The sequence below is a fragment of the Amphiura filiformis genome, chromosome 7 (assembly GCF_039555335.1).
Source record: "Amphiura filiformis chromosome 7, Afil_fr2py, whole genome shotgun sequence".
NCBI lineage: Eukaryota > Metazoa > Echinodermata > Ophiuroidea > Amphilepidida > Amphiuridae > Amphiura > Amphiura filiformis.
Window position 1 is genome coordinate 21,467,584 of NC_092634.1, and position 22,224 is coordinate 21,489,807.

General features: G+C 42.8%; 1 protein-coding gene across 11 annotated transcripts in view; it reads left to right on the top strand.

Annotated features, from left to right (window-relative positions):
* The window catches only part of LOC140156872 (segment polarity protein dishevelled homolog DVL-1-like), a 186,577-nt gene that overhangs the window by 17,067 nt on the left and 147,286 nt on the right, over positions 1-22,224 (top strand). For all 11 annotated transcript variants that reach the window (XM_072179882.1, XM_072179872.1, XM_072179878.1 and 8 more), the window contains exon 3: positions 15,051-15,184. In XM_072179882.1, the coding sequence (XP_072035983.1) occupies positions 15,051-15,184 (134 nt within the window). The remainder of the gene's footprint in view (positions 1-15,050; positions 15,185-22,224) is intronic.

Here is a 22,224-nt window from a genome sequence, read left to right on the forward strand (position 1 = left end):
AAATGCACCTTGATATTTTGCATATTTCAGAACTGCTCAAGGGCCAAGCAGATACGGCCCACGGCCGCCCCTGATACTGTATGATAATATGGCCTGGATCGATGATATCAGTTGGTCTGCTTGTTCATTTACCATCAGTCATGCTCATGTATAGCACTACTTTCGGGCTCTGTTGCTATCTGACGCGCTCGATTGAACGTCTCGCGCTACACGCTCGGTTCCTCGTGCTACGCGCTCACTAAGTCCGTGAGGGCCACAGACTACGGCTAGCTCATGTATTGGCATAAGGGAGTGTAAGCTGGCTTGTTCTCCCCAAGTCAGGAACCGAGTTCCCCGTGACCAGTGTTTACTCTCTCTGGAAATTGGGTGCGCCAAATGAAACATTTTCTTCCCAAATTAGCCCAATTTTGTCTCAGTAATTCCCCAAATTGACTAATTGTAATAACAGTATTGCAAATTTGTTTGCGCCGAAAATACTGCCCGTGACCTCATGAATTGGTGGTTTATAGGGCCTACAGCCTCTACAGGTGTCATGAGAGAAGGCCCAATCTCACAAAAATCATAGAAAATCCACCATTTTGGGTCAAATTTTCCTTACATTTTTTTTGTATATTGGGCCAAAATCACACAATGTTTGGAAAAATATCGGATCAGAATTCTTCCTTCCTACACATTCCATAAATTGATTTCAATGTTTTGATTTGAAGAAGTGCAGAGTGTCTGCCATAAAATCATCTTTGTTTAGCCCTCACATCACATCCGATTTGGTTTATAATGGGACACATTTTTGGTCGGCATTGTGTGATTTCCAGCAATTTCCATTCTTGTTTATTCCCATGCGGGTATGTTGGCTAGACAGGTTTTTCCCTCTGGTCTCCTTACCATGTATTGAATAGTGTTACAGATCCAATTATCAAATGAAAATGAAGTGCCAGAAACATTAGATCACTGCAAAACTTGATGTGAGTTTGTCGGTTTCCATACAATTCTACTTAATTTAAAAGCACTAGCATTCTATAAAATCGGTGGCACATAGGCCCTATATGTACAATGTTTGGTGATTTTAAGTTCTCCCATGTTTAGTGCATTTACTTTAGAAATGATGGGAAATGGATCTGAAAATACTTTTTCAAATATTCCGGTGTCATACAGAGTCATAGATGGGTGTCATAGATGTTGAATATAAATTCTGTAGGCTATACATTTTCCCATCTTGTTCAGATGGCCTTTATAAGACCCCTTACCCATGTGGTCTGTGCCACTAGCACTAAACTTTTCTCTACCAGTCCTACCATGCTATCAAGCAAAGTCAATATACTCTGCCGCCTTGAATTATTTGTCTAAGATCATGTTGTGTATTTATGCTCAAGTCCGTCACACAAATTCAGTCCATTTTACAGGCGTATGTGTGTATTAACCTTATAAAAGAATTACAAAGTGATTTAAAGTTAATATTTAGACTCATTTGTTTTCAGAATTATTTGAAATTGGTCCATATGCACATCAAAAATGGTTTGTAAAATATCTGTTTGTGATGAATTATTATCCATCTATTTTGACCTCTGTTGTGGTTACACATGCACATACAGTACTGTACTTCAAATGTGCATGTACATTGTACAGGCACAAGAAGGTATTTGTTGGGGTCACTTTAGACCGCTGTGTCAACAAAGAAGTAAAGCTGTGCTAAATGCTGACCAAAGGGAGGATTTCAACATGGCTGAATATCTTTTAAAACAAGGGAATTTTGCTTTGAAGCATGGTCGTATTTGGTATTGAGAACAATTAAATGTCAACAGAATATTGATAATACAAAATAATTTGTGTTTATTAAACTGGGGGGGGGGGTGTATTTATAAAGGAAAACACACAACAGGAAAAATGACAATAAGTCCAGGGCAGTAGCAAGATAGAAGATATTGGGATGACCATCAAGAATCTGGACACAAAAGTACAGGCATTCACACTGGCAAAAGATTGCTTCCAAATTAAAAATCCAACCAATTTGAAAAGCCTACAACAAAAAATCAAAAATTTGTGTTATTTTATATCTCAGAAACTTCCTTAAACAAATTAAAAACTTTCTTTCAACTGTACACTATTTGTGCAATTACCAGTCAATTTTGCATAGTTAGGTTAGGTGTACATGTGGCTATTTATGCTATTTGTACAGATAGCACACTTTCTTACAACTGTACATGTAGGCTATTCGTGCAAATGTGCAATTGACCACAGACCCTAGAACTCTGTGAATTGACTTGCAAGCATGAATGTCTAAACATGGATATTTGTGCTACTAGTACATATTGCACACTTTCTTACAATTGTACAATTTGTGCAATAATCAATCCTGCACCTTAATGAGAAAGTACTCCTGGTTTTAATTGGAAGCTACAAAATGTAACATAAGTTATCAGACAAAGCTTGTCAATAAAGATCCCTATCTTCCGCATTCACAAAAACATTTAACACATTAAAGATTAACATTATCATGATTATATGGCAACCTTTTCCCGTACAACATATGTTAACACTTGGAGGGAGGAAATTTCATGGCAGAAGAGATAGCAGTTTGTGTTAACTTGGTATTTCCTGATATTCCTCTATTAGTGTTATGAACACACTTGAAGTAATCAAGCATTTCCTGAAATGCTACTATTGACAGATGGATTGCTTTGGATATGTCCAGGTAGCTTCCGTGGATTTGTTGCAAGTATCACTCACCGTCAAAATATTGTCGCAAGAATTAACCTGCTGTCTGTATTTATGACAAATTTGTCTACGATATAAACATGATAAATGGGATATGAATGTCGGCCACATTTTGACTATGTGACACTTTCTGATCCAATTTTTGCCAAAGAAGACATTTTTGAATAAAGCTCAATTTCAAATGAAATGAACATTACATTTATAGGAATTTACATACAATCATTCAAAGACTCAGTACACCGGTCGATCTTACCGTTTCCGATGTTGATTAAGATACTTCTTGCATCGATCCCGAGATGCGGAAAAACCAATAGTCATTTTGTCCCACATAAATGAATAAATAACAAAAACCCCGATCCCCGGTGGACTCACCCAAAAGGTGACGTCACACCATATGATCGCCTTATCCTCCTTGGTCTCCGACTGACACAGGCGTGCCTATCGATTGTTCATAGCACTGTGTATCAATTTCCCGACCAAGGCGAGATATACGGTTGTAGTTTCACACCTTAGGTAAAACCAAACCGGTATTGTTCGCTGAGGATAGTTTTGACGGCATTTTATGACAAAAAAGTAACAAAAAACGATCCAAAACTTAGCTACATATCGTGCCTCCGTTTGTAGACGGGACACACGAGCAATTCAAAATGGCCGCTCGTTGACGCCATTCATTTTGTTTCCCACGTAAACAACCATTGCAGCCTGTAAGTTACAATAGATGTTTGTACATACACATTGTATTTCATGTGTACGGTAGGTTATTGTTGCTATGTTAGGGTGATTACTCTATCGTTATGTCTTCATTACCGTCCAATAAAGACGAGTTAATCAGATATTCATACGGTGGGGATTGGTAGGGACCCGTCTGACATTTTAGTAATAAAGTTAGCCAGTCCTTACTTTACCACTAACGTTAGCGACCAGCCTCCGTGCTCAGGTTTGCTTACTGGGCTTGAGTCGCGTGTTGGGGGGTAGTGCCCCCCTCCCTTTTCTCCTCGCTTCGCCTCGGCCCTGTCGGGCTTGCCCTTCCCTGGTGACGGAGCGGGACCCACACCCGCTCTGTTTCACCCACAGGGAGTGCTCACGATCTTCTAGATGTCTTTCTTTTGCTTAGGACTCTCCGAGTTCCAGCTTGACGATTTGGATAGGCTCCGCCATCGCCATAAGACGGAAGAAGAAATCTACCAAGGGCACTGGTAAGGTCGACACGGTGGATTCTGCTGTGACAGCCCCTATGGGTCATGGCAGGTCTGCTTAAGGGGCTCCGGTCCCCGGACAAGCAGGCGGTTCCTTCGGGACTGCTAAGCGTCCAAAGGCTCAGCAGCCAGCGTAAAGCACTGACTATACGCCGGAGCAAAGTAGCAGGCAGCAGAGCGGTAACCACCAGCGAAAACCCTAGCGGGTTTTGCAGCAGGAGGATACCAGTCGACACGGTAGATTCTGCTGTGACAGCCCCTATGGGTCATGGCAGGTCTGCTTAAGGGGCTCCGGTCCCGGACAAGCAGGCGGTTCCTTCGGGACTGCTAAGCGGCCCAAAGGCTCAGCAGCCAGCGAAAGCACTGACTATACGCCGGAGCAAAGTAGCAGGCAGCAGAGCGGTAACCACCAGCGAAAACCCTAGCGGGTTTGTAGCAGGAGGATACCAGTCCTCTAGCGAAAATCCTCACGGGTTTTTAGCAGGAGGACACCCGTCTGTTGCAGGCATATCTACAGGCTCAACAGCCACAGTAGTAGCTAGCGACGGGCAGCATGCAAGGGTACCCGGGCTTGCCTGGGTTGAACCCTAGCATGCATGGGTTCAGCAGAGACGATACCGCTGCTAACGCTGTGGGTGTAGTCTTAGCAGAACCAACTGGGGTTGTCACACGGCAGCGTTCCATGGCGGGACCGCCGAGTGATACCCTGGGCCCTAGAATAGCTGCTGGCTGTCCACAGGGACTGGCTGGCGATTATTCAGGGGTTGGGCTCGCAGTCTCTCACGGGACAGCGACCCAGGTGCATTCGGCGGCAGCTACAAAGACGAGCTACGGCTTGACTTCAGTGGTAGCCGCTATGCACCCGCCCATAGCTGCCGTGAGTGGTCCGCCACACACAGCGACCTTGGGCGAAGCTCTAGAGGGTACAGTAAGTAGCTTGAACAGCCTAGCTGATCAACAACCCACTTATGTCCTCGAGAGCCGGCGGAGCGTGGGTGATCCATTACCGTCAATGGGTCAATTACCCTCTCTTGATCGATCACTGTCAAATCAACAGGGCATAGCTCCATTGATTGACGCTGCCTATTCAGGTGGCGAGGTGATTGATCGGGGTATGCACGCTCAGCTACCCGTGGTACTAGGCAAGCTCCCTCTAGCCAAGGGGCAGCCGGTGTAGCGGGGTAGCCATGAACACGGCTTGAACCGCGGGCGGGGAACGCAGTGAGGCATGGGTACAGTGGTCCTCGGCCGGCAGCCCTCACGGGCACCTACGCTAGTACCGCGCCGGTACCACGCCAGCACACAGCTTGATCCCCAAACAGGGAACGCAGTGTGGCGAGGGTACAGCGGTCCACAGTTGGGAACCCTCACGGTACCCACGCTGATACCGCGACCGGTACCGCAGCACTCGCTTTAGTCGCCACAGTCTCTGTGGCAACAAGGGGAGGCGGTGCTGGTACTGCAGTACCATGGGGTTACCCTGGTGGCGGATCCTTTCAGGGTCAGCTGCCGGCTGGGTATGCCCCGTGGTACCCGCCGCAGGGTGTTTCTTCCACGGCCCAGCACCGTGGCAAGTGTCGCCAGCGATGGCCACGCAGTACCAACATCAGCTGTTGACCAGGCCAGCCGGCATGGAGCTAACCCAGATCTTGATCAGGGTAGGCCCTGTGCTGCTAGCGCTAGGACGACGGCTGCGAGAGCATGCGGACCCAGTGGTGCCATGGCGGATACCTCAGGGTCTTGCGGGAGTACTCCCTCTTCTGCTGGCAGGTAGTCGGCGAGCCACACAGTGGTTATGCCTTCTTACCCGTTTTCAGATGCCCGTCCTCAGTTACCGTCATCATCGGAGCATGATACGGATACTGTGGGCGAGGGAAAGGAGTCGGAAGCTGAGTCCGGTAGTGACATCACTACAGTCTCCTTCCCCCGCTGCCCCGCGAGGGGAGCAACAGCACTGATCTTCCTCCGGACACCCCCTAAGGGGAGTCCATGGAGGAGGACCAGGGATCCTTTCAGTAGGATGCTCAGCTGCTGCTTCCTCACTGGGGACGCCTGCACTCTCATTCCCGGCAAACCTCACGGGTAGATATCGTAGGGCTGTCGAGCTCAGTAGAGCTATGACGCGCGCGTGCTTGCACGCCTTCCTCTGCGATGTAACGCGGGAGGACCACGGGACCTACCTGAGGGGATCCGAGAGGGACCCAGATGTCGCAAGCGTATCACGCCAGACAACATCTGAGCTCTTCCGCGAGGTGAGCCTATTAGCGGTGCTAACAGCTAGCCTCAACGAGAGCTCCATGGGCCTAGCCCATAGGGTGTCCACTCAGCGCTGGGAGGGGCCTGCCACTCCAATCGCTCAACGCGATGGAAAGGCAGGGTCCTTTTTCTCTTGGATGCTTCTGCGCTACGGTGGAGGACCGTGCAAATAAGCTACCAACGGGAGCACTCTGAAGAGGTCGGAAACTGCCCTTACCATGGGTAGGAGCTCCGACTTCAGCAGGCCGTGCACCACCAACAGTACCCGAGCCCACTACCTCTGCAGCACCCATTTCTGGGAGGCGCAAGGGTAGCACAGGATCAGCTGGCAAGCCCCGAAGAAGAGCAAGCGCTCTTCCAAGGGAAGCTAGGCAGAGCATTCCTGGGGGCTCAGCGGTTTTTCCACAGGGGGATCTCCCAGTGGACGACCGCTTATGGCTTTCACCCAGAGGTGGGAAACCATCTCTCTGAGCGCCTGGGTATGGTCAGTGGTGAGTGGGGGTTACAGACTGGCAACCCAGGCTCCCCACATTCGTCCTGCACATTTCAGAGGTCCACAGTAGTACCGCCAGACGGCCCCCAGCGTCGGGCACTACTGACAGGGATCACACAGCTTCTCACGGCGGGCGATTGTCCCGGTCTACCCCCGTTCTATTGGTGATCTTGGAGCCATTGGCTCCAAGGAAGACTGGCGACGGAGCCCCATCCGGAACCGCAGGCTGTTGAACACGTTCCTCAGGCCCAAAAGGTTCAGAATGGGGACTCTCGCCTCGGTGCTAGCCTGCCCCATCAGGGGCATGGGAACAGCATCGCTAGATCTCTCGGACGCCTATCTGCATATGCCAATCGCCTCTCAAGATCGGAGGCATCTGCGCTTCTAGGTACAGGATCAAAATTACCAGTTTTGATACCGCCATCCGCCTGTCCATCTCTCCCAGGGTGTTTAACACTCTTGGTCAGAGCGGTGGCAGCGCACCTGAAGCACAGGGGTGTCAACATCAGTTGCTACCTGGACGTTTGGCTCATATACGGACGCACTCCACTGAAGACTACGGGTCTCATGGGGTTGATAGTCCGTAGGGTGCGGGACCCTGGATTTTTGATCAGCTCAAAAAGTCCAGCGTGGTCCCGACGCAGACACCACTATTTGTAGGGGCCCGGATCACCCTCACGGAGGGGTTCGCGGTGCTCTCACCCGAGCGGGTGACGAACATGGTGCGGTGTGCCTGACTCCTGGCCGAGTCTCGGGCAAAACCCGCTGTGGCATGGATGAAGGTGGTAGGCCTAATGGCCAGTATGGTAGACCTCGTACTGTACTGCCGTTTCTACGTTAGGCTTACCCAACTACACCTTCTAGCCTGCTTGCAGGCCCAGTCGTCACCAATATCCTCGCGGTTCCGTTGTCGGAGATCGCGCGAGAGAACTCTGGTGGTGGACCCATCAGCCCAATTTGACCCAGGGTGTCAGGTTTCCTGCACCCCGGTATGTCACGTAGTGACAACCATAGCGCCAAAACGGGGCTGGGGGTCCACATCCACGGAGACTCCGCCTCGGGCCTATGGGGGCCATAGAGACAGAGTTTCACATCAACCTCCTCGCTACGAGGAGGTGATCGTGGAATCACATACCGTTGTCCTGACGGATAGCACAACCGTGGTAGCCTACCCCAACAGACAAGGGGACTCCGGGCCACCACGATTGAGCCTGCATGCACGACACCTGATAGGGTGGTGCAAGTTCAGGCAGATTACGATGAGAGCGATACAACGCGGGCGACGCCAGCGTCCTCGCGCACTATCTGTCACGAGGAAGGGTGTCGGGACCAGCAGAATGGTCCCTTGTTCCGAGGTCGCTCAGACGATCTTCAAGGGGATGTACCACCCCTCGAAAGATCTGTTCGCATCTCATCGCAATCATCCACTGCCGGTGTACTGCTCAAGGGTCGCGGACCCCCAAGCATTCACCGTGGACGCTCTGTCCATAGACTGGGGAGGGATGACAGCTTATGCAGTCCCTCCGATCTCACTACTCATGAGGGTGGTGGCCAAGATCGGGTGGGAAGACTGCATTGTCATTCTGCTAGCGGCAAGGCCGCTGGCACTCCCCGAGGTACCAGATCTACTCCGGATGCCCGGAGCGGAGGTACCCAGTCTATCACTAGAGCACCTGCAGTTAGCTGCATGGCCCTTACCAGGAACACGCAGCGGAGGGATACTTTTCATCAGAAGCTGTTTTTCTCATCGCCGGGGCTAGACGGAAGTCTACCCTCCGTACGTATAGCCAGAGTCTGGCTCCATACTACGCTTATTGCAATGAGACAAATAGCTCTCCCGCTAGAGCCTCTGTGCTGCTAGTTCCGGAGTTTCTGACAGAAAAGTTCCAAGCAAGACTTCAGCGGGCCACTGGGGCCAGCTATAAGTCAGCTGTCCTCTCCATTCACCGAGGTTTCGAGACGGTCGACTATCATAGCCGATGGTTACCTTATTAGTCTACGCGACGGTATGTTCAACGCAGTGTCTACCAAAAAGGAAAGTGATCCTCCTAAGGGATCCCAACACAGTCTTAGATTACCTTAGGGTCACCCTTTTGACCTTCCGCCAAAAGCGACGCTTAAATACGTAACTCTCAAGATGGCTTTCCGGTTTGGCGTTATTTCGGACGGCGGTGCTGAGTTGCACACGGTCTCGAGGTTAGCTTCCGTGTTCACAAACACTGGAGCGACACTGTTTCGGGCGCTCTGTTCTCGTGACACGAACGGGCGCGGTGCATACCGACATTCGTCCCTCTCCAATCCCCAGGGTTGGGCAAGGTTCGGCTGAAGCCAAAGATAGGCTGGGGTGTCCGATAAGGCGCTGCAGCACTATTTCTTCCGAACACAAGCCTTGCGAGGGACTCACGACCGCATTCATCACCCTTACAGAGCCTTTCGGTCCAGCCGCTGTCGCAATGGCTGGTCCAGGTGTTGGTGGGGTCCGGGGATCGCGAAGGTTTCGCGTCCCACGACCCACTCGACACGAGCTATCTCATCATCTTGGGTATACCGCTCGGTTGTCCCTTGAGGAGATCTAGCAGGCGGTGTCCCGAAGCCACCTTCGCCTTCTTCTCTACGATACTTCCGTTTACGTTAGTAATCAGAGACGGGCGGAGGTTTACCGGGACATTGTTCGGGCGATCATAATACGGTGGTGTACGGGTACCAGGTTTTCAGACTATACAGAATACTCAGCATGGTAAGAACCAGTGTCGCTATTCTTAACCACCAAACTTATTAAGTAAGGAGGTTTATGTCTGTGATCGCGTGGTCTTTTTTGTTTCCCGACCGTTGGGGGAAAATATTTTCGGACCTCGCGAAAACCATCGTTACCCGCTCCCGATCCCTGATCAGATGCTGACTAATCTTGTACCTCCATCCGCCGGTTACTTGCTAGATCGATCTTTCAGATGTTGATGCAAGAAGTATCTTAATCAACATCGGAACGGTAAGATCGATCGTGTACTGAGTCTAGTCCCAAACAAAAATGTTTGGTAGACTCATAACCGTGCGATCTTACCTTTCCGATGTTGATTATCCCGACCCCGCCACCCCCTACAAGTTTGGTCCGAGTAGGGGATCCCAAGTCGGATAAGGGCGATCATATGGTGTGACGTCACCTTTTGGGTGAGTCCACCGGGGATCGGGGTTTTGTTATTTATTCATTTATGTGGGACAAAATGACTATTGGTTTTTTCCAGATCTCGGGATCGATGCAAGAAGTATCTTAATCAACATCGGAAAGGTAAGATCGCACCGGTTATGAGTCTACCAAACATTTTTGTTTGGGACTAATACAATGTATCTGAAGTCAAAATCAGCATAATCCTAAACTGGAAGATATGGTTAATTCAGCATTTAATGGGATTAAGTGTATTGAAAAGGGGTGATTAGACAGTTTTCACTCAAAAATTTTATTGGTGCGCTTATTAGGGAAGGGACACTAATTAGGTCATATTTGCTGTCTGGATAATGACAAATTTGTCTCTTAATAAAAAGGGGTACATGACACCTTCTTTTCCAATTGGGCCAAAAGAGGCAATTTTGAATAAAGCTTGGATTTCATTTGAAAACAAAGAAGGAATAACCGAACAACCTTAAAAATAAAACACATTGAAGTAATAGTGAAGAACCGATTCATCCTATACTCCTTGAGAAATTAATTAGGGTGCCCTCTATCTGCGTGTTTCTACTGAGGGCCAAATTCCGTGCCATGCCGTGCCGTGCCGGGTCATGGCGGGTAACAAGCCCAGTAGAAACGATCTGGGTAATCAGTTGCCGTGTCATGCCGGGTCATGTGCTCGCCTTTCGTGATCCACCTCTTGAGGTGGATCATGCCGGGTCAAAGCATGTAATCCGCGCAGTAGAAACGAGCTGTGTGATCAGTTGCCGGGTCGAGGTCATGCGTGATGCAAAAATAACGCGATTTATATTCTACTTGTACAGTATACAATGTAGGCCTATAATGTAGTAGGTTCCTTCTCTCTGATATTATTTATACACTGGCCACATTTGTTACTCGCATGAAGTAAAATGGATATGACTTTACTTTGTAGGCCTACTTCTTTATAGTTCATTAGTTGGTTATATTTGGCTGTAAATTAATTATCATAATAGCCAATTACTAGATCCACTGGTAAATTAATGCAATGTGGATTAACGAAAACACTAAATTGTGATTGTAGGTCCTATACCATGAGCTGCCATGCGTAGATATTTAAATTTAGGATACAACCGTCATGCCATGCGCTCGCTGAAATCTGTTTCCGTACTTCCGGTTTACAGGGAAAAAACGCTGTGCATCGTGCGAGACACGGCTGTCTGGTCTCAGTAGAAACAAGCTGGGTAACGGTGGCCGGATTATGATCGGTATTTTGTGGCCGGAAAATAGCGGGTCAAAAAGCCGTACGCTCAGTATAAACACGGAATATGATTGGCAATTATCAGCTCCCAGCCTGCTTTGATTGATGGCAAATAGTTAAAAAGATATACGTAAAAACCAGTTACTTTTATGTCATGCTCATTGAAAACGTCTGCCTCAGACAAACACCTCAAGTGATGTAATAAATTTTTGGCGTGACAAAAATTAATTGTTTCTTTAGATCAGCAATGAAGGCCCCCCCCCCCCCCCGATTCAGACTCAGATCCGATAAAGTCCAAATCTGGCCGCTTTTGGAAGTGACCCGATCAGATTATGTCAAGAATTTTGAGATCTCAGGTTACCCACAATTTGCATTCACTAGTCATTCTTCTTACATCAATTTTCAGTTTGTGCAATTTTGAATTCCTTCAATTGGCAAAACCTTGCACTACATTTTACTACTATCTCTATTCTGCGCATTGTTGATGGTCTATGACCAGTAGCATCAGGCTCATCAGCCATAATTAACGATGGTTATCAAACAGAATTTTATGACCAATTACTCGTTCTGTTATTGTTGTCAATAATAGCTGGACTCTTCATGTCAGTTTTATTGCTTGTAAGACTTCTTCAAGCAGGTACGTAAAATGGGGTTAATGGGCTCATGGAATTTTTCTTTGTAAAATGGGGTTATGGGCTCATGCAATTTCTTTTATCGTATGTTTTATGACAAAACTCAACTCCGCACCACTCCAGCTCAGCTCGACTCATGCCAACTCCAACTCAATCCTACTCTGTTAAGTCTAACTCTAGACAAACTTTTAAGCAAAAGAAAGAAATTTGAATTTTATTAAAATGTGGTACAGAAGAACTGGTGAAGAATCACAGCCCGGTGTTGTCACTTCCTATTCAAAGGCGTAACGCATGATCGCTCCCAAAGTCAAAAAATACCCCCCTATTTTTGCGCGGTTTCAAGAACATTTTCAGCATTTGTTACCCCTATTTTACACAAAAACGGGTACAAATTAGCCTTGAAAATTACCCCTATTTTTTGCATTTCAAGTACACTTTTACAAAAGCACCCCTTTTTTAACATTTCTAGAACACATACCAAAGAACACAGCGGCCAAACTGGGAAGTGAGTTCCTGAATATTACTTGGAATGCACAAAAGTGAAATCCGGGAGTAAATTGAGCAAGAAATGGTATAATGATTTCAACATCAGGATTCACAAAATATACCTTACCCTATTTTTTAATTTCGAGTACACCGTCGTCAAAAACAACCCTATTTTTTAAATATCACTAACATTTTATGTTCGCGAACATAGTTTAAACATAACCCCTTTTTTCTTGAAATTGGGAACGATCATGCGTACACATAGTCAATGTTAAGTGATAACACCGGGAATCACAGTAAATCGTAAGGGTACTGATGATTCCCACATAGTCAATCTGATTTACAATATCATATCTTTGTTGCCTATGTCCCTGTCTGTGCTATCCTGTTGTATCTCCTCAGTGCTACCTCGGGGTGCTCTCCAAGGTGATTCAGCATGATGTACATGTATTATTGATCTGTGGAATTTTTTGAGGTACTTTAAAAAGATCCATCTCCTCTAGGTTTTGCCACAAATGGACATGTCTTGAAGCATATCTAGAACAAGATGGCATTAGCAGTGAATCCCTTATCATGATGAGCACTGTTAAAATAGCAATTTTTACTGTTTATAATTTTGCAAACACCAAACATTTATCAGAATTCTTACTACAAAGATGAAAACATGTCTGAAGGTGAGGCTACTTCAGTAACATTGAATATTAAAGTTCAGGTAACTATGCAAGTGAAATTGTTTTAAATGCGTGAATAAGAAGATGTGAAAATTACTACTACTTTTGGAGTAATTTTCTGATTAGCATGATGAAGTTTTGTCGGTCAAAATTAGGTCAAGGTATTTCAGCCTGAAATGGAAGAAATATTGATGCATAAATGGAGGAAATGCATTTTGTACAAATGGATATGATATTTTAGTCCATTCTAAAATTAATTTTAAGTGGTACTCTTATTGCCCAAAGGTACATTGTAGGATTTTACCTGGTAAACTGCAAATGGAAAAATATACTTCTGTGATTGTGCCTGCCTTGCAAAATATGAACAGATTTAATTTTATGCAGTTCATTTGACAAAATTACAAATGACAATCATTTTGATTGCACATTGTTCTATATAGGAGCCTAATAAGTAGGCTTACAAAGAGGCATTTTCATGTATTCTATAGGGGCTATGTGTGTGGATGAAATTCACAGCGGGATGAAATATAATAGTCGAGAAGTGTCCAGAAAATTTTAGGGAAAATGTTGTTCAACCCACCGTGAACGTTTTTTCCACATTAAAGCCCAAGCGAACATGCTAATGTTAAATATTTTTCACATTGCTGGATGACGTGATACACACTTTGATTTCTAAGACGTGATAGCGTCTAACATACTCTGAATCGGTATTTTGTTAATAACGAATAGTTTTACCTGTTCAACTTTCTGTTTCATTCCTGTCTGCATTTCTGGTCCCTGGAGCCCAAAGCCAAATGGCCGGACTTGAAAGCCACTTTTCATAGCTCCTTACATCAGGCAAGCTTGAATTTCATCTTGGGTAATTCATGGGTATAGTGCAAGAAAGGCTTATCTGCAATAGCTGCCAGCTGTCATATGTGTACAAGATAGAATGCACAAATTGTCATATTTTCCATAGGGCAGCTATTGCATAGAAACCTTTTTTGAACCAAACCTCAAATTTTTCTCTGTGGTTTTCTCTTTCTTGTGGCTTTTTAAAGTTTCCTTCTTATAAAATCTGATGGTGTTGTTGACTCCATCAGTTACAACAACATGGTCATTGCAGGCAACAGTTGTTGGTCGCTAGCCATTACTTTAGTGCCCAAACTAAAGCCACAGGATTCATCAGTTTCTCATGGTATTTTGAAAAAAAAGAGGAAAAAATGAAGAGAAAATGCAGTGGAAGTAATGTGTGTATACAATGAGCTTTGCGTTAGTGGTTTTCCAGATCTTGCAAGAGGCCACAAGACTTGGGGCTTGGTCCAATCAAAGATCTTTGGTCCAACATTGCTATACAGTTGTGTGTATGTTGAACTGCTCTTTTTAAAAAGGTTGAAGGTGAAAATGAGGTTTATGGTCAGAGTAATTGTAATTAAGTTTGAGTAATTAGTATGATTATATTTTGTAATCATTCCCCTTACATTGTGCAATAAAGAATGACATGCTGTGAGTCATTCCCCCTTCACTTACATTTTTGCCAAGATTTGTTTGACAATTTCATTTGGAATGAATTTATTTTATAGCAAACCTCAAAATACATGGAAATGTACATGAAAATGAGAATGTACAGCTTGTTGAATTCCATGCCATTGTTATCTACAATATTAACTGAGTTGCTTTTATAAATTTTGATTCAATAAATTACAGGTGTCGAAAAGGTTTTGATTCACAAAACTCCTTGAATATCTTGAAGATTTCTTGCCTCGAAATATTAGTTTTCCACCAATTCTGCGAAAGAGAAAATTTTGCAGACCTGCTGTGAATACAATGTTCTCCTCCTCCTGTCCCATTCTAATGTGGAAGTCAGGCCCCTGTCAGTCAGCAGAGCCACAGCGGCTTACTAACAAGATAAAGCACTACAAAATATATGCTGCGCCATTTGTTGTTAGTATACATGTACGTTGAAACAATCCAATGTCCTGTGACATGGTTCTGTCACTTGCATTTGGTACTACTTGTAATTTGACCTCAGGATAAGGAGAATGAGTTCTGATAACAATACACATGTAAAACATCCTTATTGTATGGATGCAGAACTGCCTTATATAAAGGATGTTTTTATCCAAATAGTTTGTAGCCTGAGTTGGTATTGATTGCAATTTTCAGCGTATATACATGTATAATGATTCTTAATTTCTGTTTTACTTTTTCTTGTGTCATTCCAGCTTGTTCCAGGAGACGGCAGCTCCGGCACCCCATCAGAAACCGCTTCACAATGTACAGACTCAAGGAGCGATATACAAGCGCCCCCTATGGAAAGAACTGGGGGGATTGGCGACTCAAGACCACCTTCATTTCAGTAAGTTTTGCCATGGAAACATTGAGTTACCAAAAGCACCTAATCAGAATTAGAATAGGCAAATGTCATTATAGTATTTTTCTTTTTTAGGTAGGCAGTGACATCAGTGTGTGCAAGACGCTGGTAACTCAGTGTGTGTCATCACTGCCTCGCTAAAAAGAAAAATACTTTCCTTTATCAGGGTCAGAATTTCGGCAAGAATCTGCGAATCGATTCTCGCAAAGATTCTCGTAAACAGGTTTGCTTGAGTCAGAGTTGATTCTCGCAAACTTTTGTAGTTTACACAGAAGTTGATTTGCAAGAATCAAATGATTCCCGCAAATGTATTCTGCAAGAATCAAGATTGATTCTCGCACTGTGAAACAAAATTCTGACCCTGCTTTATTGTGTAGCTTTGTAGGACAAACATATGCAAGGGATTTGAAAATAATGAACAATAGTCTTCCATAAAAGGTACATACATTTCAATGATAGTCATCAAAGTATCTCATTCAATCATGGAATGACAGTTTCTAATATCAGAAGATGGATCATCTAAATCTTTCTTGATTTCCTCAATATAGCTGCAAAGTTCCTACAGACCAATAAATGATGCATGTGTTGGTGAACTTTGAGATGAGATATGAGGAAGAAGCTGTTTACGCGTTTATCACACACCCATTTCAAAGTTCATACGACCGATTAATAATGCATTACATAATAATGAACTGAGCCATGAGATATGAGGAGGATATTTATGTTTATAGCTCATACAGCTGCTAATGTGTCCCCAGACAATTAGTTGCTGATAGTTCTTGTGTCAAAAGCAATTGAACATATCCGAAGTTACGGAGAGCCGAGCTCGCTCATCATCTGATCTTAAAGTACAAAAACATGAACATGATGAAAGTGCAGGACATACCACGCATGAACCATGGTACACCAGTGCATGAACCACAGGCTGATGATATTACATTGGCTTGTGTTACCTTATCGCATATACTCATGTTTCAAATCGGGTTTTTGAGCATCAAAGAGGAGTTAAAGTTATATAGAGGAGGCAGTATAAATCGCAAAGTAAGATGGCCAAGTGTACTATAATACAGTGCTTGTAATGAATTGGGTATACAGTGTTGAAAATTTGGCATGTGAAGCATTTGTTACGGGGCCAGGTTTCGAGTGGGCATCATACTCTGTTGATGACAAATTTGAAGAGAAACACCATGAGAATCTGAAGTTGTGACCAGTGGTTAATGCATTTATTCAAGGACTGGCCTGATCGGTTAAACATAATAAATGCACTAAAAATATCTATATTACGAAAGTTACGACCTTAACTTCAACATCGGTATAGTCGTCCTCTTATTTAACGGGCATCTGACTGCGAATTCAACAACTATACTTTTGTTCCCTGTTAAGCTCATGCCTCAATCTATAAAATATGAATATTAGTATCTTAAATGCAATGTTAAATATCAATCCTTAACTTTTAACCATCGCATGTCATGCTCACGCAATACCAAACAATACTTTAATCATAAACCATAAAATCTATGCCCTAATATGATCTGTTGAATGCTTGTGAAACTAATATTATTAATTAGCATGATAAGTCGAATCTTTCCAATCATATACATCTCCATCATTACTCATTACTATGATGTTTACATCATTTACCCTTAATACATGTTTCTCTAATTATCACTAGTATTATTATTATCCTTATGATTACTGTTATTATTATTATTATTATTATTATTATTATTATTATTATTATTATTATTATTATTATTATTATTACTATTTAACACTTATAATAGGATTTCCAACTTTTAACAACTCATTCCAAAATATAATATACTTAAGGGTAAATTGTCATGTTTACTTGAACATATATTTTGATCAGCACATACATTTATTAATGTACCAAAAACTCTTTAATAGGCTATCCTAATTTCCTGTATTTATCTCAATCAGCTGATCTTTGTTATGATTCCTGTCTCTTTACATATACCATAAACTGTGCATACAGTACTGGCTGGAATCCACTGGGCAAAAATTGCGTGGGTTTTGCACGGCATTTTGCATGGACCGCGCTATTTAAGATCTTCACAGATCATACCGATTTGCGCGGTTTGCACGGTTTTTGCGTGGTACCGTTAAAAGTTGTGCTAACCAGCCAACTGCCCGCCGGGTTTATGAGCTGGTTGTTGCAACGGCATAAGCCTATTATAAATCTAATTTGCTCTTCTTTGTCAAGCACTTGACAAGTGACACACACATTCGGAAGTGGTACTTCAGTTCGCAATGCAATCAATATAGCTGTTCAAAACCCTTGATATGATTCCTTGACCGTGTTCCGAGGTATAAAACAACATGCCAAGTTGAAACATGGGTCTAACTCCCGGTCTAACTCTAACACCACCGGCCGGTCATGCGTAAATTTCATAACGGGTTTTGGTTTTACCGGTTAAATGCTATGTATTGTAGGGCCTACTAGTTACACGCTTAAAATATTAAAATTACATTTGTTTTCATTTTGTTCAATTTGTCTTTCATAAAGATGTAACTTGTATTAAATTGAGTATAAATTGACTAACAATTTATCATTATTCAATTAATAATATAGAGCTAGGGGCCAACTTCGAAAAAAGAAAAATATTATGAAGAACGATCGAGATAAAAATAAAATGCGTCGATGGAAGAACATAATGAAAATTTACAGAAGGCTTATCATTGGGCTTAATTTTCACGATTATAACTTTGTTTGCGACAAAATATCGTAAAAAGTATAGACCCTTATTACATTCTGCCACTACCAGAGTTGAAGAGAGAAATAAACTTCACCAAGCATGGCACCAAACCATCCCGAGCTCCGCGATCGCCTGAGTTGAGTGCCTTCCAGCGGTACGGTATCGGACTATCTTCGCAACAAAATCATCATCATCATCATCATAAATTCATGTTTTCGCCGAGTCAATTTATGTAAGTCCTGAGTGCCATGTGTGGGTCTGAGGACACGAAATTTATTCGACTTTAAAATCATCTTACCTTTAGTTCTATATTAAATCTATCATCAAAAATATAAAAGCTGCAATTTATTCCAGAAAGTAATGTCGATAGCCGTTTCATTTATAAATGGCCTGCCATCAAGACCTTTCCATCTTGTTCTTTGAGGCGATAAAATCGGTATGTAATTCAAACATCATGAACATGCATGATTCACGATTTCATATTTTCCTGAAGAGCTGTCAGCTGTTCATTCCTATTCTGATACTTCATCATTTATTTATTCCAGGTATGTGCGTGCGAGAGAGTGATCAAGAAAGACACAAGAGGTGTTGAGAAGATCAAAGTTCCTTCTTTGTTGGAAAATTCCCCATATCAACAAGAATACAAGATCATTCGAAGCATTTCACCAGTCGTCATCATCGCATGCACAAGTCAAACTCTTTAGTCAAAACATTCCCACGTCTCTATCATGCTATGCAGGTGAAATCCCCCCGGGGGAGGGGATTCAGGTGCAAAGCAACGGATTTTGTAGAACATCCAGGGTGTATAGGGTCACCGTCTAGGGCTTGGTTTATATGCCATGCGCTATACCACATTCCATTCATACCATGTCCGTCCACCAAGATGGGATGGTATACCACAACACGTGTGTGCTTGTCATCATAGATCGATCGGAAGACTAGAGATTGCATGATATACAACTTTAATAATACAAGAAAGTTTTGAAGAAAACAATTGATGATAGTTCAGTTTGTCCCGGGTAGTTTAGCCTATTTTAAGTTTTTTACTATTAATTATCATATCCACAAATCTTTCAATAATATAATTAATATTCTTCCCACGAGACCACTAGTTGACATCGAAACCGAATAATGAATGTTTAATGCGCCGATGTCAACATGAAATTTTTTTTATGAATGGGGAGATTATAAATAAACCTAGGAAACAAGCCAATACGCTGCTTCTCATTGGATAATCTCAGGCCCTGGTATTTCCGGGTATTTTTTGCACCCTGTGGATCACATGATCATTAATTATTCATAATTTTAAGGGCTGTGCAATAATTATGAGCCCGGCCCGGGGCAAAGATTTTTTGGCAAGTGGGGGTCATTCAAGCAATTTTAAGCAGGGGGTGGGGCAAGCAATTTTGGCACGTCATTTGAACCCCCCCGCTCATAATTAAATCGTGGTATTCAAATTCATGAAATTATCCTGGCACTAATTATATTAAACATCAAATCAAAACACGTGTATACGGCACTTTCCCCTTTCCCACACATCGCACGCACGGTCTAAATATAGATTGGGGGCTGACCTAGATTATCTAGCGACCTGGAAGCAAGCGCCTTCACCACGTGCTCGCGGTCCAACTGAAGGGATAACAATATTTTATTGGTAATTATTTTTCATAATCGAATGAACTTTCAAAGTTTCGCCTTAACATTTTTCTTTGTTTTAAAATATTCACAATGATGTTAATAAAACCGCCAAAATATCCAACAAAATAAAATCTGTGTGTCTTGCTGCGTTCTTCATTTTCAGCAATGATTTCACACTCATCAGAATATTGATAGCTAAAGCACAGTCCACACCCATTTGCCTCATTAATTATTCATTAGCTCAAACCAACGATCCCCTCAACTTTATGTCTGGCTCAAGATCTGCATGCGGTCTGACTAGAAAAATTAAGATGGCACTAAAAAAAGAGTAAATATTTGGAATTCGAAAGAGAGAGAGAGAGGGGGGAGAACCGGAGGGGGTGGTGGAGGGAAGTAATAGAGGAACTTGAAGAAAGAGACGGCAGGGTGAGAGAAAGAATGAGTATTGGGAAGAGAGAGAGAGGGTCTTTTAAAAGTTTTAAAAGATACCCAGGAAAAGTCGAATTTTATTTTAATTAAAACTAATACAAAAAGGGTAATATTTGGAATTTAAGAGAGGGGGAGGGAGAGATATGGATGGAGATAAACGGGAGGAGGGGGGTAGAATGAAGTAATAAGAACTTGGAACTGGAAGGGAGGGGGAAGAGTCTAAGAGACAAATGGCAGGAGGGTGAGAGAAAGAAGTAAGGGGAGAGGGAGGTAGCAAAAGTTACACCAATACACCAAATGACCCTATTGGGCATACAATTTCATGAAAAAATATTGAAATTATGCGGCATTTGCCAATATTATTATTTTTATTATTATTGATCTGTTTGTTAAAAATGATTGATCAACTTATAATTAAAATATTTTGAGCATAAGTCAAAAATTTCAATTCTGTGTTATGTCTGAACTTGAGTCAAGTTTTTAGAAAGGAATTTTAATCCAACACTTTCACCATCTTCGCGATTTTTCTGTCATTTTCAGTTCAAGCAAATAGGCTAGATTATTTTTCTTTGTAATTTTGCCCTGAAGTAAATATTGATAAAAGTTGATGAACCAACCCGAAATATAATAAAGTGATAGTATAGAGCTGTAATCCTTACATAATTACGCAATCATCCAGCAAAAAAAAAGTGGGCATTTGCTAGGAATTTCCGTTCTTTTGAAGGAGCACCAGTATGATACATTTTGTATGCGTTATTATTATTTTTATTATTATTGATAATCTATTTGTTAATTAAAATATTTTGAGCATAAGTCAAAAGCTATAATTCTGTGTTATTTCTGAACTAAAGTTTTTAAAGGGAATTTTAATCCAACACTTTCAGACTTTTCGCAATTTTTCTGTCAAATGACCTTCCAAAAATCTGGCTCTAAATGTTGACTGTACCCTCCAAGTTTCATGCCCATATGACAGTTTTTATTAATTTGACCTCATTACCCCCGGATGACCTTGGATGACCCCGAAATGACCTTCCAAAATGTTGGCTCTAATGTTGACTGTACCCTCCAATTTTCATGCCCATATGACAGTTTTTGCTAATTTGACCTCAGATGACCCCTAGATGGCATCGGGTGACCTTGACCTACTAACAAATACAAACTTGTTCTGTATGGGGTCAAGATGCACCCACCCACCAAGTTTGAGGAATGCGACCCTAGTCTCTGAGAAAATAGGCGGACAGACAGACTCACTCACAGAGTCACAGACTACCAGTATTATTATATAAATTATGTCACAAATCATGAAATTTCTTGCCAGATTCTTTACGAAAGAAGTTTTTTGTTTTTTCCTAATAATAATGTTAGGCCCATTTTCCGAAGAAAAGTAACTTGGTGACGTCAGACGTAAGAAAAAGGTGGTATTTATTATTTAAAGAAAAATACGCATAAATTCAATGAAATATTAATCAAAACGCAAATCGTAGTATTTAAAAACAATTACACGTACACATTAATAATAATTAATATAAAAAAAGGTGAAAGAAAATGTTAATTGATTTAAATTTGCCCGTGTTAAAAATAATCACACACACCACAGATCCTGGAAAGAAATGGGGTTACCATGGTGACCTTGGCTGAAAGCCGACTAGCAACTATTGTTTGAGCGCCACGCCCTCCCCACAATAACTAGATCGAGGGGTCACCCAGCGGTTAGTAGAGGTTGTTTACAACTATTTGCGCACTTTCCCACACTATCTGAGGGTCGTGCCTACGTGCATCAGGGGACCCACGTGGTCATGTGCTTACTGTGCAGTAGAGCATGCACGGGCAGGTCAAAACCCAGGTCAAAATAAATATTATTGCGTGAATCGGGGATTCTGTAGGGGAATATTCTTTCGGAGTTTGTATTTAAGCTTTTAATATCAGCATTTTCATTTGAAATGAAGTTTGGATCATGGGTTTTGGAATCATATTAAGCAATTAGCTGGAATAAATTGCATCTTCAATCACAGAACTCACTTTTCACCTTAAAATTGCATTTTTCTCGAACCTATAAACAGGTGAATGAATGTTATGACATGGTGTGACATCAAAAATGTTGGGAGTGGACTTTCTTATTATTGTTTTTAAAATACATCATTTGATGTTCACACCACATTCCAAAGATAACTCTATACGCGGTACGGCACGGCAATTGTTGGCCAATTTGAATAATTCAAATAACATGAAATTGGTCATAAT